The sequence below is a fragment of the Synchiropus splendidus genome, chromosome 15, assembly GCF_027744825.2.
Source record: "Synchiropus splendidus isolate RoL2022-P1 chromosome 15, RoL_Sspl_1.0, whole genome shotgun sequence".
Taxonomy (NCBI): Eukaryota; Metazoa; Chordata; class Actinopteri; order Syngnathiformes; family Callionymidae; genus Synchiropus; species Synchiropus splendidus.
Genome location: NC_071348.1, coordinates 13,354,945 through 13,371,723, shown reverse-complemented (window position 1 = coordinate 13,371,723; position 16,779 = coordinate 13,354,945). Strand labels below are relative to the sequence as shown.

The 16,779-nt window shown below is 43.2% G+C and overlaps 2 protein-coding genes across 7 annotated transcripts; both read left to right on the top strand.

The window, feature by feature from the left end:
• Window positions 1-10: 10 nt before the first annotated feature.
• On the top strand, window positions 11-1,092 carry lenep (lens epithelial protein). Its single transcript, XM_053887273.1, has 2 exons — window positions 11-922; window positions 1,002-1,092. Exon 1 carries the CDS (start codon window positions 670-672, stop codon window positions 862-864), a length of 195 nt encoding a protein of 64 aa, XP_053743248.1. The 5' UTR covers window positions 11-669; the 3' UTR covers window positions 865-922; window positions 1,002-1,092.
• An 820-nt stretch (window positions 1,093-1,912) lies between these two features.
• On the top strand, window positions 1,913-13,176 carry pbxip1b (pre-B-cell leukemia homeobox interacting protein 1b). Of its 6 annotated transcripts, none has more exons than XM_053844110.1 (11): window positions 1,913-2,106; window positions 4,350-4,419; window positions 4,713-4,788; window positions 4,949-4,995; window positions 6,000-6,324; window positions 7,370-7,588; window positions 7,673-7,696; window positions 8,225-8,277; window positions 8,968-9,078; window positions 9,939-10,164; window positions 10,239-13,176. In XM_053844110.1, the coding sequence occupies exons 2-11, from the start codon at window positions 4,372-4,374 to the stop codon at window positions 11,879-11,881; spliced, it is 2,772 nt and encodes a 923-aa protein (XP_053700085.1). In that variant the 5' UTR covers window positions 1,913-2,106; window positions 4,350-4,371; the 3' UTR covers window positions 11,882-13,176. The 6 variants fall into 6 exon arrangements, with proteins under 6 accessions (XP_053700085.1, XP_053700086.1, XP_053700084.1 ...); XM_053844111.1 differs by having other exon boundaries at window positions 1,913-2,102; window positions 8,971-9,078; window positions 10,239-13,175; XM_053844109.1 differs by having other exon boundaries at window positions 1,913-2,102; window positions 10,239-13,173.
• The last annotated feature ends 3,603 nt before the right edge of the window (window positions 13,177-16,779 follow it).

Genomic DNA, 16,779 nt, shown 5'->3' with positions numbered 1-16,779 from the left:
GATAACCGCCATCCTCCTATCTGCAGTGAAACCACCAGGGGGAGTGCGCACACGTGGTAGAGAGTGGAGATAAACCATCAGACGCAGGACTCGTTCATGTTTTCTTCTGCTTTACTTTCTTTAGTATCTCTCAGTGGCATCAAGGCAGACTTCAGCAGAACCATGGATGGCAGCAGGAGGCTTCAAGCACTTTTTGCATCACTTTTTGCAGTTGTATCCTCCAGCTTGACATGGCGATTCCAAATCTTGACTTGTTCCAAAGTAAAGTGAATTATCCACCGACAAGTCACAGCCTTTTCTTTTTAATCTAGCTAATCCACTTTCGTACGGAAACAAAACTACTAGAAATCCCAGTGAGTCACTGACTGTCCTTGACAAAGACCAGCGTGTCTTGTTTGTTTAGCTTCTGCTGGAACTGTCCTCTTTGTGACTGGGTGAGGCCTCTTACTGAATCAGCGATTATGAGGCCACTGTTTGACCAGTGTTGTGGTGTTAGCAGAGAAGAGTCAAGTAGGATTTGCACAAAGCCTGCCAACTGGTGGTTTTGTGAAGGAGAGCTCTCGAATTTGGAGGAGACCTCAGCTTGTCCACGAGCGCTGTGTAATTCCAGTTCGCAAGACCTCACCTCGACTCTCAGTTTTGCGGCTGCTCCACCTCTTCTCCTGAGGCATGCACCCTCAGCGTCCTCTCCCCCAGGCTATGCCCTCTTCTTCTCTGGGGCAGCACCTGCGAGATGTGGCCATGGGTTTGGGTCGAGGCAAGAATTTCCTGGGAGGAAACGTTGCTTATGGTTTCATCCAGTCGGTGAAGGAGTGTCTCTACTTTCTTCTGTGCTGCTGGTGCATCAAAGAAATCCTGGACTGATCAACCTTGGAAGATGGACTTAGCCGCTATTTTAAGGCCTGAATTGATAGCTGCGATGGCAAGTAGAGAAACAGCAAGTCACTGAATCATTGTGCTCTTCAGTTGTGTTGTAATTATATTGGCATTCTTGTTTTTAGGATGCTCCAATGCCTTGGACAGTTTTCAGTATGAAACTGGCTCTGAAACGTCTGTGATCTACTGTTCTGCTATAATAAAATATGCATGGGGAAAATCTCAATTACGTCTGTTCGATTCATCTTGCTTATGAACACGTTTGCTTATAAAAACACTATTATAATTTTGTCTAAAGAACTCCCGGAACTATGACCAAGTATAAGGGGTACTTTTTCTCCACATTACAAGTTACAAGTTGTAATGTTCCAAATGTATTGTTGTTTAAAAAAAAAACATCTTTGTGCAACCCATAATACTAATAATATCAACTTTGATCAGTAATGATTAATATTACTAATACGTTGCTGTATTTTCAAAAGGGAACAAGCCACTAAATGAACAGCTATTTCAGAAAATAAAATGTTTTTCTTTTATTTTGTTTTCTCCACTGGAGAAGTAATGGTGCTCCTCCTCAGTTCATCTCCTGGACCTGACTCATTTGGGGCATTACGGGGTCTAATATCTCTCAGAGGACCCGGGAACACCTTTGTATTCCCAAGAAAAGCATCAGAAGGTTTCTGGGAAGATATGAAGGCCTCTTCACCTCAGCTGCTGCCTCCGCGACCTCACAGCAGATGAGCAAGATGGATGGGGAAAAAAAAAAAAAAACGTGTCACGTGTCAGAGTTCACAACTTGCTCTGTGCATAACACTGTTCTGTGGAGTTTAAAACTTGTCTGTCCAACAACTTAAACGACTTTGTTAACTTTGACTCGTTTGTGTCCAACACCCTACATCACCTGTCTGTGTCAATCGACCGACTCATACTGGCACCTCATTGGTCGAGCCAACCACCTTAGCAGGCGGTGCTTGCACGATTCTGCTTTCTAATTGGACAGCTGGAGCGCACATCACGGTAGTCCCGGAGGCATGTTTCTTCAAGTCAACCGAGAACCGCTTGTGAGACTGTTGGTCTCGAGTGGACTTAAACCACGGAGCAGGACGAGTCTGGCACCATGAGTTAAGTTTTAGATATCTTTATAGTCCATATTGCCACATGTTACTCACGTCTTAGCTGCGTAGCTGAGGTCACTCGCGACGGTCTTCCTGGTGTCTTAAAACTGTGTAAGTAAGTTTTTTTTCTATCTATATACATTACATTTAGTCATTTGTTCTTTAAAAATTAAATAGTCAACTCAAGAGGTCTTCACGTGTGTAAATATTCACCCTGACAACCCTTTGAATGCAGTGTGTTGCTGTTGTGCTCTGCTATTGTAGATAAAGTCTTGACCTTTTTTGGTCATTTTTCAGCAGCTGTCACGAACATATAAAGATCAGTGCAGCTTGTGATCAGACAGCAGCTCGTATTATGTCATGGAAAACGCTTTGTTTCCTCTTTAGTTTTACCGATAACGTGTACTGAAACTGCTCACGAATGAACCAGTCTAACCTAATATCTAAGCCAACATCATGTATGCAAAGCCAAAGCCTTCCTCAAAGCTGGACTTGACTGCCTTTGCATTATTCCCCATAGCCATCAGCCCTTCCTGTCTCCAGTCAATCTCTTGGAGTCTATATTTAGCTGACATCTATTCAAGACACTCCACTATATTCTTCCCAATGTGCTCTGGACCCCAGGCTAGATTCAGAGAGCCTCTCATGGGAGACTTTAGATTAGCAGACCCAAATTACGGCGCAAAAAGAATCAAGGGTTGGGTTAGTGAAGTGGGCCATTACGCAAAGTGAAGACACTTTTGCATTCACTGAAAATAAAGATGATAATTTATTATGAAGAAGCCATATGAGTTTGCTGCATTCTTTATGTCTTTTTGGTCCAGAAATGTTTTTTTTTACATTGTGATTTATGGAAGTGTTGCTTGTGTAACAAGTGGCAAGTCAGTGAGATGCAGACATTGTTTGGTGTGTTCTCTGAGTTGGGGGCTTTGACTCTGCAATATTTGGGATACGGTCTGAAAAGAGGACAAACCACGATGTTGGCAGTTTATCAACAAATCGATCACGCTTTTGTGAGGGCCAGACACGCATCAGCTGTCTGGGAAGAAGGCGTTGAACAGTGCATTGCAGGCTGCTAGTTGAGTAACTTTTTACCCAAAGGAGCAGCGTTTCAAAGAGCTTGTGTGAGCTGGATGCTGAGCCCGATCCTTCTGCTGGCTTGATTCCCATCTCTCAACTCAAACTAGTGCATGTCCGATAGATTCTATCTCTAAGATCAGTGGGACAAGGGAGAGTAAATGTATATAAGAATCATCAAAGATTTCCCCAGAGCTTCCCTTTGTAGCTGAATTGATTTCATATTTAGACAGAGTATAAAGTAAGCATGTGCCCTCAGGGTAAATCCTCTTGATCTCAGAAACCAGTTTGCATGTATTTTCCAACTGTAACTGTGAACATACATTCAACATACAGTTGAAACCTGGAAAACCTTCAAGCAGCATGGAAACGAACATCCTTTCCTTTTGTCTGCACAGTGCCCCCCATAGTTACCAAAGTCTCTTCTAAAACATTTCCCGTCTAGTCAAAAGGCCGGTGTGACCGAAAGAAGGCGGACGCACTCAAACTACTAATGACCAAGAGGGCTCTGCTGGGGAATTGGACTTTCTTTGCAGTTATGTTTCCAGGCTCAGCTTTTTGTCGGCACAGGGTGAGACGGGATGACAAAGCCATGTAGTCAAATCAGGAGCCAGTGCAAATAGAGTATGGAAATCTCCTTATCATTTATGTGTAAACACTGAAAACCTGTTTAGGATTAGCAGTAGGCCTCAGAAAAAGAACACAGCACTAAGTACGTGCAACTGTGTGATCATGACATGTATTTATTCAGTTAATAACTATCAATTCATTAAAAAAATATGGAGCTAATGGTACTCTTGTTAGTCACATCTAAAGTCATATAAAATCCACTTGTTAAAGACCGTAAACATTAAGTGGTACGTTCCATCGTACATTGGTATTCTGTGTCTGAACCATGTTACAACTCCAATAAGCCTGTTAGATATGGTTGTCAGTGTAGATCGGAGCTGTCAAACTTTATCAATTGGGCTCAAATCCCACTCGGTCGGGGAGCAGCAAGTTAGCATTTATTGAAACTCATCAGAAGAATTGGATTTTGGTGGTTGTTGTGTGCGTTGCCATAGCTCTCAAAACTAGTGATGCAATGATAATGATAAGGGTATTATGATAAGGGTTATGTAGCTGAATACTACATATATAAACATATATTTTACAACATGCAGAGTAATGCATAGCAAAGTGACTGGTGTGTTAAACTTGACAGCTTGTTGTGCTCCACTTGTCCCATGCATCTGTTGTACACCCTGGTAGTTTGACAGTTGTGATTCTGTGTGTGTGCAGGAGACTGGTCTGGGGAGGGACAATGTCTGGAGTTGGTAGCCCAAACACCTGGACTATCGTCAGTCCTGAGGTACCTCGATTTAGAACCTTATCACGGATGGTTGTTTTTTCAATTTCAAACAGATCTGTGTGACCCATTTGAACATGCATGTAGGCTGGCCAGCCCAAAGAGAAGTCTCACTCCAAAACTATGTCTGGTTTGTACTGGAGCTCTAAACTGCATATTTAAGTGGCACTTGTGCTGTCACTGTTATGGGAACCAGCCACGTAACGGCCCGCTACAATAAAATGACTCTCTGTCTTATTATAGACAAACTGCTGAGATATGGTGAAAGAATAACAAACTTTCCTCTCTTTATCAAGGAGACTGAAACTCTTAGGCCCCTGGCGGAAGAGACGGAACAGCATGAGCATGAGAAACATTCCACTGATGTTCAAGGTGTGTATTCAAAATATCTACAGCTTTTTTTCTTGTTTTGCTTCTTCTTACTCTTGTTAATTGTTATTTTTTTGTCACAAGTGCACTGCTGTATTTTTAAATGATTCATGTTTATGTTTTTGAATATGTTTTCAATTTATTTAATTACTCTTTTTGGAAGATTTTAAGACTCATCCTGCAGATGCCTCCCCAGTGTTGGAACCTGAGGTAAGAGCTGGTTTTATTCTTCAGTCTTTCCAGAGTTGTGATTAATACGTTTCGTCAGCTCATGCATAGTCGTAATAGGGGGCCACTGAAAGACAAACGCATGCCTTTTTAGTTAATATTTTTTTCCAGTATGATGCGTGAAGAACAATATCCCTCCATTGTTACGTTGGATTTCGGCTCAGAGGCCAAACTAATTCATCATTTTTCAAAATTTTCCTCACAGTGAAGGTTCATCGTCACCCTGGCGTATTATATAATTGTGTTATTAATATTTTCAAATAAAATTATTAAAAAACGAGAGCAGATTTTTGTAAAAGAGGCAAGCAAGGAGGCAAACAACAGTGTGGCTAGTCTCATCGCTTGTTTCTACAAGGGCTCTCTGTGATCTGGACTTATGTAACACAATTTTTAATGCTTGTAAGACACTTGCAAGTCTTAATCCTCCAACACCACAGCTCTGCTCTTGCACCAGTGTATGCAGTGGACGGCTGTTCATTGGTATCGCATGTCATGAAGAATGTTATTTATCATATCATTTATCATTTGTTATTTATCACATGTTGTTATACGAGTGGTCCACAGCAAGGGAGTCGGTTGCACTTCAGAAAATAGTTTTCTTTGTGAAGCAGCGAATGTTTCGTTTTTGGACCTTTTTAATCTGCATGTGTTTTGCTACTTGTTTGAAGAGAGTACAGCGTGAGACCAGTTTATGATTTTGACCATATTAGTAGTAAACTTAAGATGCTGTATGAAGTTGCTCAGGACAGGCACTGTGCTTTTTGTGTGCGATCCAATCTGTAGTTCGAGACATTGAGTCTTTTTCATGACTTAAAAGCAGTGCTCTTATAAAGCACATTTGGTTAGCAAGCATCACAATATAAGTAGGTCATTTGTCATCTGGGAGATCCTCAGAGTAATGTCCTTTTAAGTGGCCTATATTGAAATAAGTTGCCACGTTTTAGTAATAATAATAGTGATTATAATCTCTCCATGTTTCCACGGAGCATCAGGAAGCAGTCAAAGATGAGTTTACGTCTGCGAACGAAGCAGTTTCAGAAGTCACCATCAGCTCCTCAGGAAGCCACGATACCCACTGCCAGTCAGAAGGTGCAGTCGGAGATTCCAGCCTCAACACAGATTCCTTCTCTGACTCCTGGAGCCACATGACCCTGACTCCTGACGAGGCCTCAGGCTCCTTCGTGACCCCGGAGACTTTAGTAGGGAGTGAGTCCACACAAGAGGATGACAACACGCCACACCCAGAGAACGAAGAGGAGGTTCCATCGGGAGAAGAGGGTACTCACCTGTCAAGCCTCACTGAACCTGCAGGTATCACACTAACTTTCTCTTTTTTTTAATTCTCTGCTTCAGTGCACTGAATTGTGATAGTGTTACAGCTGGTTCCGGATATGTTTTGGTGAGAGGTATTTCCTGTATGTCCAGTCGCCACATACAGACCATGAAAAAAACAGTCTCTCACACCGTGGCTGAGCTGTTGCTTTAAACTGTATATCCTTGACAATTTATGTGGACACACATTTTTCCAGAAACATCAAAATGTCTTCATTAATCTAACATCCCAGTCCTGCTTCCACCTTCTTCATAAATCAAAAGTGTCTGCTCAGGAACCTGTGAGGGCCTCGGTGAGAATCTGGACATCCACAAAGGGTCCTGTTGGAAATGCTAAGGAGGAACAACAGCTGGATGAGGGACATAAATTGGCTTCAGAGGGACTCTGACCTCTAATGCTATTTTGGAGTATGGTTTTTGGGTCAGCAAATTTCTCTCTCCCCACAATGAGTCCTCCACTGGTATAATGTAGGAAGTTTTGCCTACTCCCTAACGTTATTTTAATAACCAGCTGAAAAATACGCTTGTTTCTGCTGCTCTTTTATGGAAAGACTCACTTCACTACGCACTGATGCCGTCACGTGTCACGAAGTCGATATGTGAGGAATCTACTTTTTGTTAATTTGTAATAACATATTTAAACCTGGCCCTGTGGATCCCGATTTTTTTGCTTGGACACTTGTGTTGAATAACAAACGAAGACATATTTACGTTAAATAAATAAAAAATAACAATAATATACTTGCCAAGGAGCTTAATACATGAAAAAAAATGACAATATTTGTTACCTCTGCCAAGAAGGTTGGTTTTTCTATGATGTTGGTTCACCTGCCTGAATGGATTTGAATGAAAGTTTCAGGAAATGTGGGTTATCGCAAAGGAATCCATGTTGCGAGTGATCTGGATCATTTTTTAGCCGTCAATTCAGGCTTTTGTACACAACATATTTACACTTTCTAGGGTTTGTTCATGTGTTTGTCCATCACGGGTCAGTCACTAACAACAGCTCTGTAATGCTTCACAGCCTGTGCTGAAGAGTCACATGCAACGGCAGAACCTGAATTAAGGAGGAGAAGGTCCCTCCTGGCAACTTTGGAGAGGATTGGGAGAACGGAGGAGGAAGAGGAAGTCGAGGAAGATTTCCAGCTGCCACGCAGAGAAGAAGAAGAGAGCTGGTTCACCCTGAACAAGTGCCTCCTTGGCGCTGTCCTTCTGGTGGGCCTTGGCACCATCTTCTTCTCAGGTTTGTTTTGACATCAAGTGTTGAATAGTTGAAACAAGACACCTGATGAAGGGGGCTAAAACTGAAACTGTATTGTACCTGCAGGGGTCTTCATGGACTTAGATGAGGGTACGTTTGGTCTTGGTGAATTAATGTGAATGCAGTTTTTATTTTTTAACATTACTTTTTAAATGGCTTTTCACTTTTCTTTTGTCAGATTATATTACATGACATACAACACAATAGGACACAAGAAACCAGATGGTCACTCATGGAAGCACATTTTCACATCATTGAAGCACAAATCCAGCACTTGTGTGGTTGATGCTTCCTAGATGTTGTATATGGGTCACAGAGACTCCGTATTGACTGTTCAACATTGCTTTTTAGATCTGCTTCTCACGTATCAAATGTATGAGAAGTAGATTCCTCACCCTTATCTATTTGAAATTGCAGAGTATAGACAATTACAAAGTGTTTTTGTTTTTTAATTATTATTATTATCTATATTGTTATTATTATTTTAATCTTCGCATGTTTGCATGGTGTGTACTGGAGTGAGCATGTATCTTTGCGTTTTCTTCGATCATTATTGCAAACAATTAAACTGTGTTGATGAAATTTTGACTCACTAAAAAATGAAATGCATATTTGCAGAGAGTGACTACGTGAGCGGTGAGCTGAAGGATGCTGAAGTCAGAGGAAAGCAGGTCAGTCAAGAGTTATTGCTCTTGTGGCTGCGCTGTCACCCGTGTTCATTATACATTCAGAAGTGTGCACCTGCACATACATATATTTGGTCCGATCATCGCGGCATGACGCACAAACAGGAGTCAGGCTCTGACAGCAAACTGGCTGCATATTGAAGAGAACCTGAATACGGTGCAAGAATACTACAGATGAGTGATGAAATGATTTTTCAACCTCAGCGGTTTAAAAAGTAGTATTTTAAATGAATGTTTGACCCAGAAAGAAGTACAAGATGATAGTACAGGTTAAAAAAAGACTCGCTGTTTTACATCTTGTGTGGTGAAGGCTACAAAATAAATAATAGTAAAGTAACATTTATATTACAGCTGGCGATAGTTGAAGCTGTGTTACCCCACGAATACTTGCAAATTACTGTCACATTATGTATCTCCAGAGGGAGACTTGAATGAATGCACCAGTAGCATATAATGTTTACAATCTCCTCTGAGGTTATTCTAAAGAATGTTCTTGACAGTGTCTGTTATGTTGCGTTGTTGGAGTAAACAAATGTTTGCGTGAGGAAGTCAATATTGGCCACTCTGTTTTAGTTACATTTCGAACAGATACAAAATGTGTGATTAATTTCCCATAAATTGCGAGTTAACTCTGCTTTAGTGATTTTTTTTTTTGTGTTTTCTGTGTGCTTACAGCAGGAATGGACTGATCCAGTTGCTCCTCCGCCAAATTTAGATGCTTCGGAGCTTCAAGACAAAATAGCTGGAGAGGACGAGCGGATTTCTTTGTTACAAGCAGAACACACGGTCAGTATCCACTCTCATGCGTTTTTCCCTCCTCCTGCCAAATGTGAACTGTCAAGTGCTGTAAATACCGTACTATGGAGCACTCCAGAATATTAGCCACACCCACTCTCGATCTTGTTCATATATATACTGTATAAGCCGTACCGGTCTATGCAGTGGTGCTGTCTGCGCCGTAGAAAGGTCAGTGGTGCGCCTGGCTTAAAAATGCATGAGGATCACTTCTAAACCAGTTTGGAAAACGGGGTCCAGCCTGGAGATTGACTCATGAGACAAACTCAGCACTGTTCTGAACTTGAATCATGAAGTCTTTGTGTCTTTTATTCACATTAAAGTGCTGAAAATGTGTTGTTTTCGCCTGCGTGTCCGAAGACCCGACACCACAGCTGGTCTCAGCTGCCTCTTCTCGTCTCTGGTCCTTCAGGAAATCACTCTGTTGGCAGAGCTGCTGACACGCAGGCGAAAACATTGTATTTTGAGATCTTTAAGGTAAATAAAACGCCTGTGATGTCATCGTTTTGCAGTGATGTGGCTCAATATTTTGGCAGCATGACACTCTTAAGCCTGTAGAAATCTATACAAGTAACATCTGACTTACGACCGGGAATGTTTCCGACCAACCGGTCGAAAGTCAGATGGACGTCGAATGCCATTCAAAATAGCTGACGCGAGGGTTATAGGAATATTTTAACACAAACGTCAACTGGTCACATCTTTGTTGGAACACAAGATTTCTTTCCTTTTTATACAAGTATAAAGTATAAAAAAAAAACTGAAAAAAGCGAATTTTTGTTGTCGTTGTTATCGATGACATCAACTCATCGTTGCAGCCCTAATAATCTCCTCACTTTCTTGGAGCTCAGGCACAGAACCAAGAGCTGAAGGTTTCTCCAGCACTGGCTGCAGAGAGAGCGGCAGAGCAGCTGCACAGGGAGGAGGACAGCAGTGGATTGAGGAAAACCATGGAGACCCTGACTTTGCTTCAGAAGGAGAATGAGAGGATGAGGAGAGAGCTGGAGTCTGTGCCAGGCCTACAGGAGGAGGTTAACACTCTGAAATCTGCTGTGACTGAATTAAAACGTCCGACAGGTACTAACAACGTGGAAGCAGTTACCGCTAGAGGGAGACAGGTGACTGAAACTGTGTTGTTTCTTTTCATGCAGCGTCGCAGCCGGCCTCAACTTTGACCACATCGCCATCTGGTGGCCATACAGAAAACGGTGTGTCAGAGGAGTTCCCAGCCGAGAAAGTGAAAGCTAGGAAGAAAGAAAAGCATGACAAGGGGGACAAGAAGCAGTGGAAAGAGCGTGAAAGGACCGATCGTGAAGAAGAAAGGGACTGGAAAAATGAGAAGGTTAACAAAGGGAAGGAAAATAAACACAAGAGTCATAAAGAGTGGAAGCAGAAGGAGAGAAGAGGGGATGATGGGAAGCCATGGAAGGATAGAGAGAATGAGGAGTGGGGCGAAAAGAAGGAGAGAAAAGACAAACAGTGGAGACAGCATGAGAAACCTGATGGTGGCTCATATTCTAAGAGGAAAGATAATGGTGAGAACAGCAGAGAAAGAAATGATTACAGAGTGAAGAAAGACTGGCACAATGAAGAGAAAATGGATCATGGTGAAGAATGGAAAGACAAAAGAGAGCGGAAAGACTGGAGGAGAGGTGAGGAGAGGCATCTAAAGAATGATCATGATAGAAAGCAGTGGAAAGAAGGGAGGGAAGAGGGTGGCGAACGATATGGAAAAGGGAAGGATGAGAGGAAACTGTGGCAGGATGGAGAGAGGTATGGTAAAAAGAAGGATGAGAGAAAACATTGGGATGAAGGGGAGAGGTTTGGCGAAAGGAGGGATGAGGGGGAGAGGTATGGTAAAGGGAAGGATGAGAGGAAACAGTGGGATGAGGGGGAGAGATATGGTAAAGGAAGGGATGAGAGGAAACAGTGGGTTGAAGGGGAGAGGTTTGGTAAAGGAAGGGATGAGAAGAAAAAGAGGGATACAAAGGAACATGATAGAGAAGAGAGGAAACAATGGAAGGAGGATGGATGGAGGAGCAGGAAGGGTGAAAGGGAAAAAGACACGGGGAAGAAGAATGAAAGAAAAGAGTGGGAGGGTGTTAAAGAGGCACGGAGAGGAAATGAGGGGAAACGCTGGCGTGACAAAGGAATGAAACGTGATGAAGATCATGACCCAGCAATGGAGGAAAGGAATGAGAAGTGGCAGAGGAAAGAAGAGTCATGGAGCAAGGAGAGAAAGAAACACGATGGTGAGTGGAGACGGGACGGACCATCCCAGAAACATGCTAAGGAGGAGCATCTGTGGGCTGACAGGAAGCCCGTCCACTCCCACCGCCGACTCACCCTGGACCAGCCGGAGTACTGGAGCCACCAGCGCGGCCGCCTCCAGGGGAACCCCAAACCCAGAGACCTCTGCAGCTCTCTGGAGGCCTGCGCTCAAGCTGAGGGCCTGCTGCCCGTCCCTTTGTCTGAATTCCAGACCGTCCTGCAAACGTACCTCAGCAAGGCGGAGCAGTTCGGAGTGGAGTCCGCCAAAAGAGATGAGCTCTTCAAACTGGCCGCCGAGTTCTTCAAGGACGGCCTCTTCGTGCATGACCAGATGAGATTCCAGGATTTCGCTGACGACGTGAGCGATATTTTAGAAGACCTGGTGGAGGGAGATGAGGAGGACGACAGTGCCCTGGAGGACGAGATGGAGGACTTCGGGAAGGAAGTGGTGAGGAGGTTTCTAGTGCCCGAGCAGAGAGTGAAAGGAGAGAGGAAGAAGGAGAGCAGCTGGCCGCGAGGCTGAAGACCAAGAGGAGCGCTAACATAAGGGAACAGCAGTGGACCACAAGCTTCCATCCTGGGAGGCGCTTGCATCTGAAGTAAATCATTTTCACCTTCACTCCTTTATATGTCACGTCTGAGGACTGAGTTGGATCATGGTTAAATTTGGCCACTCGGAAAATAAATTACAATGATAAGTGTCTCAATTTTATGATTTATAGCACTGCAGCCAAAACTGCTCGGCGTGTCAGATGCATCACCACAAAACTCTCCTTCGTGGAGTCATTCTTTCCTCATTGGAAATAATTGATGGCTCTGAATATGAAACAGTTTGTAAATATGCAATGTGATCTTTTTTCCCTTTTAACAGTGTTTTTAATTCTTTCAAATTCACCCCTTTTCATGATTTCCCTGGTACTGCTCATGTGTCACTATATTTCAGGTCCTTCATTTCATTTAGCTGTTTTCTGTTCAGCTTTGTTCATTGTCTTTTGTACCCCAGACTCAAACATCATTGTATTACTGTTTTTATTTACGTTTATTTATTAATAACAGTTGTTTTGTTTTTGTCTATTTAGGAAATCAAATGTGCATTACATGTACATTATTATCATTGTTTATTTAAAAAGAAAAAAGCCTCTAGTCAGCACCACAGCCTTTTGTCCCATTTGACAGGTAACACAAAAACTAAAATAAATAAACCCATATAAAAACAGAATAAAATTGAGCCATTGTGGCCCCTGGCTAATATAATAACTCGCCCTTGCATTAATTGCACGAATAAATCCAACCATTTTTTTTAGCCAAGTTTTTCAGCTAAATAGAAAACATTTGTACGACAGCTGACAAAATAGCTTGTTTTAAGTACTAATGTTTACTGAGTTAGAGTAGTTTAAACTAGAGTTATCACGCATTCCACGCTGAAACAGGGTTCCAGCCCTGTTTATTGTGAGACGTTCACCTCCTCACAGTCTTCAAATCAGAGACCTCCTTCCTTTGAGCCTGCTGCCATAGTTGCACCCGCCTTCCCTGCCACCAGGCAGCCACAAGCTTGAGGACGAATGTAGCACTGCTAGGTTTAGCACGGCTGCTGTGATAAGAAGCTGCTTTCATTGTTTAAGCAGCGAATGTGCTTCAAAGGGATAAAGTGGAAAGGGATCAGTGTTGATGCTGTCATTCATGCACGGAACCAGGTTTTGGGAACTAAACCGTTTGTGAGCTTACAATGTTTCTGATGGGATTAAAAAATGGTATTAACTGTGCGAAGCGGGATAATAAATCAGGTATTCCTTCATGGTTGTCACTCGTGTTTTATTATATCGTGACTTATAAGACTATTTTGACGGGCAATACATTTGAGTGACGTTAAGTCGTGCATCATATTCCTGAGTCATGCTCCTCTGGCGGTCGAGTCCTGTCCTCCTGTTCCCAGAGGACGACAAACAGACCATGCAAGGCTGCCCGCTGGACAAGATGACTCGCTTGTTTGGGATGGTGGGGAGATACTAGGAGTAGAGCTTCCACTCACTAACAAACTGCTGGAGGAGGATTTCTCAACCTCCATGGTGAACAAAGCACTGACCTGCTACTACTGACTGGCGCACCACTGGGTCTTCTTTTTGTCAGAGTTGGAAGCACCGCTGAGTATCCGTGCGCCCCCTAGAGCATTCACTGGGATCCCACCACACCCAGGGTCTCCCACTGCTGGGTGATACTTTGGTGTTTTGTCTGGATCCCTAAGCTACGCTCTGGACGAGACGGACCACCTGAGGATGCCTCGACCGAGCCTACTCCTACACGCTCCGCATACAGAACCTGGCTAGCAACACAGCTCTGCGGTCGACAACGATTTACAAGGCTTAGTACAAGAGTGTGGGAAGCGAGGAGGAGACCATGGCGCCGGCCTTCCACAATATGCCGATGGCCGCCTCCATGGACGGAACTTGGATTCGCATGCATACCCAGATGGCTGTGCAGGATGGGGTTGAAGGAGCCGGATAGACGGACCCTCGTTGGGGCGTCCATCACCGACGATACCCTGTTTGGGTACTTTCTTTCTTTTTACTCAACTTTCTGGAGAAGATGGAGGCCAAGATGACTTCCTCGCAACTCCACAGCCAAAGCAGCAAGCCCCATCGACGGCTACCCAACCCAGCACCAGACCCAAGGAGACGTTGGGCAGGAAGGAGGTCATGGTTGAGAGACCCCAGCTCCAGCAGCGGTCCACGTCGTTGGCGTCAACCTCTGTCACTCTCGGTGTTTGAAAAACCAGGAACACACACGCGAGAGGGTTTTCACAGCGCGTCATCACCGTGTCATCCGACCCGGAAGCTGCCATGTTGGAGATACGCCAGATAAGATGGAAAAACGCAAAATAAAACAGAAAGCATCGTCGAAACGAGTTGGGAGTGACAGGATATACAGAGAGGGACAGTACGAGTTGGCTCCGTCGTCGTGGGTGAATGAACCCAGACAGTCTGCCGTCAGTGACGTATTCTGATATCATCAATTACCTGTTTTTTTTCGCCTATTCCACAAACCGCCGAGGACCTGAACTGTCACCGGATTTCGCAGGCATATAACCAGATGGTGTGCGGACGTGTCAGGGAACTGTTATACCGAGTAACCGCAGACATTTGCACCGTATATGAGAATGTGACGCATTTAAATATTTTGCCATTTCATTTTGAGTTTGTGTGCTATTTTTGTTTGTGCTCAAGTATTTTTTTTGTGTGTGTGAGACATTCTGAAAACTGTGTGGAGTGGCATCAATCAATATGTCCTGATCAAACTTTGGTGTATTCTCTTCCACAGCAATATAATGCAAATTAATATTCATTTAGGCTATACTTTCTTGCAAAATATTCGGATGTTATCCACAGTTTTGCTGCGAAGGTCCTGGTTCAGCTTCGCAAAGCACAAAGCGCTTTCTTCCTTCCGACAACTTCTGACAACATGGTTTTCAGCATGATGACTTTGGAGAGATACCATGGCATTAGAGGCTGTTTTGGTCAACCTAAATGGAATTTCAACCAGTATTCAGATCTCCGTATATCCAGAAGCAGTCATCAGTGTTGAACTAGAAAAGTTATAAAAGATATAGAAGTAGTGACGAGACAAGACTGGGCTTAACTTGGTCGGATGATGACTTGATGTGGAGAGCAAGACAGGACGAAGACCTGACAAGATGGAACTTAACTAGACTGTTTCTTGACTTGTATACTTCACGGGTCAAGACCAGACAATAACTTGACTAGATAATACGCGACTGAACCAGACTTGACTTCGACTTGACTAAACTTGAGAAGAGTCCTAACCCTGGGAGACCAATAGGGAGTCTGGAAACCTTGAAAGAGAGAGCGTGCCAGCAGGGGGGGAGGGTGCTCAGAAAGGAGACAGGTTTGTCGCCAGCTAAACATGCACCTGTGACTATCTGCCTGTCAGCATTCAAACCTCCTTGCCCACACGGTATTTAATTTCATTTAACAACTGTCAGGTGCTCTTCCGCGATTTTTTATTTTTATTTTTTAATTAAACTTATCATGGAACTGAAATGAGAGTGACTCACGAATGCTGGCACACATGTGTTATCTTTGGAATTCCAAAACAGCATTGTTTCAGTCCTGTTTTGCCTCATACAAGTTGAAGGTGGTGGCATGGAAATAGTTTGTGCTAGTACAGGTTTGTACCATGCACTGGAGATGGTGATGAAAACCCAGCTGTGGGATTTAAGAAAGACATGTCGATGAAATTATAAAAATACATGTTGCAGTTACTGTCCAACAGAAGTAGAATTGAAAAAATACATGCACAAAAAGTGACTTTTGGAAATAAAAAGTTTCACAAGGACGATGCTTGTGGAAAGAATTGAATTAGAATAGAACTAGCACAATAGAATTAGAGATATTTTTTAGTTCCTCTAGTGTCCAGCACACTCATGGTGCCAGTCTTGAACAAGGCATGTTGAATCGACGTGTTCATGCACTGAGGAATCACGGACGGCATTGAGATCTACTTGAGTTTTGTTGCACACAGTTTCTTCCCATAGAAGATGTCAGTAGAAATGACAGTAAAATAAAGTCTCAGGTCTGGGCACGCTGCAATTTGAGGTGGGAAAGTGAGTCCACTTGCCTAAGCCAATGCTACTGAAGCATCTCAGCAACTCTGGTCCCGTCTTCACCTTCCGCCTGCATATTCACCAATCTCTGCAATCTACTGGCGTGACAGAGGGCAACTTGCAACATGAAGATTGGAAGAGGCGAGGCAGCAGTCTGAACTACAGGGGGTGCAGAATTATTAGGCAACTTGTATTTTTGAGGATTAATTTTATTATTGAACAACAACCATGTTCTTAATGAAGCCCAAAGACTCGTAAATATCAAAGCTGAATACTTTTGGGAGTTGGAGTTTTTACTTTTAGCTATTTGAGGAGGATCTCTGTGTGTGCAGGTGACTATTACTGTGCATAATTTATTGGCAACTTAACAAAAAACAAAGACGTACCCATTTCACTGATTTATTTTCAGCAGGGAAACCAATATAACAGCTCAATATTCACAAATATATATTTCTGACATTAAAAATCAAATCAGTGACTAATATAGCCGCCTTTCTTTGCAAGGATCCTGCCATCCATGGATTCTGTCAGTGTTTTGATCTGTTCACGATCAACATTGTGTGCAGCAGCAACCACAGCCTCCCAGACACTGTTCTGAGAGGTGTACTGTTTTCCCTCCTTGTAAATCTCACATTTGATGAGGGACCACAGGTTCTCTATGGGGTTCAGATCACCACAGCCTTTTGTCCCATTTGACAGGTAACACAAAAACTAAAATAAATAAACCCATATAAAAACAGAATAAAATTGAGCCATTGTGGCCCCTGGCTAATATAATAACTCGCCCTTGCATTAATTGCACC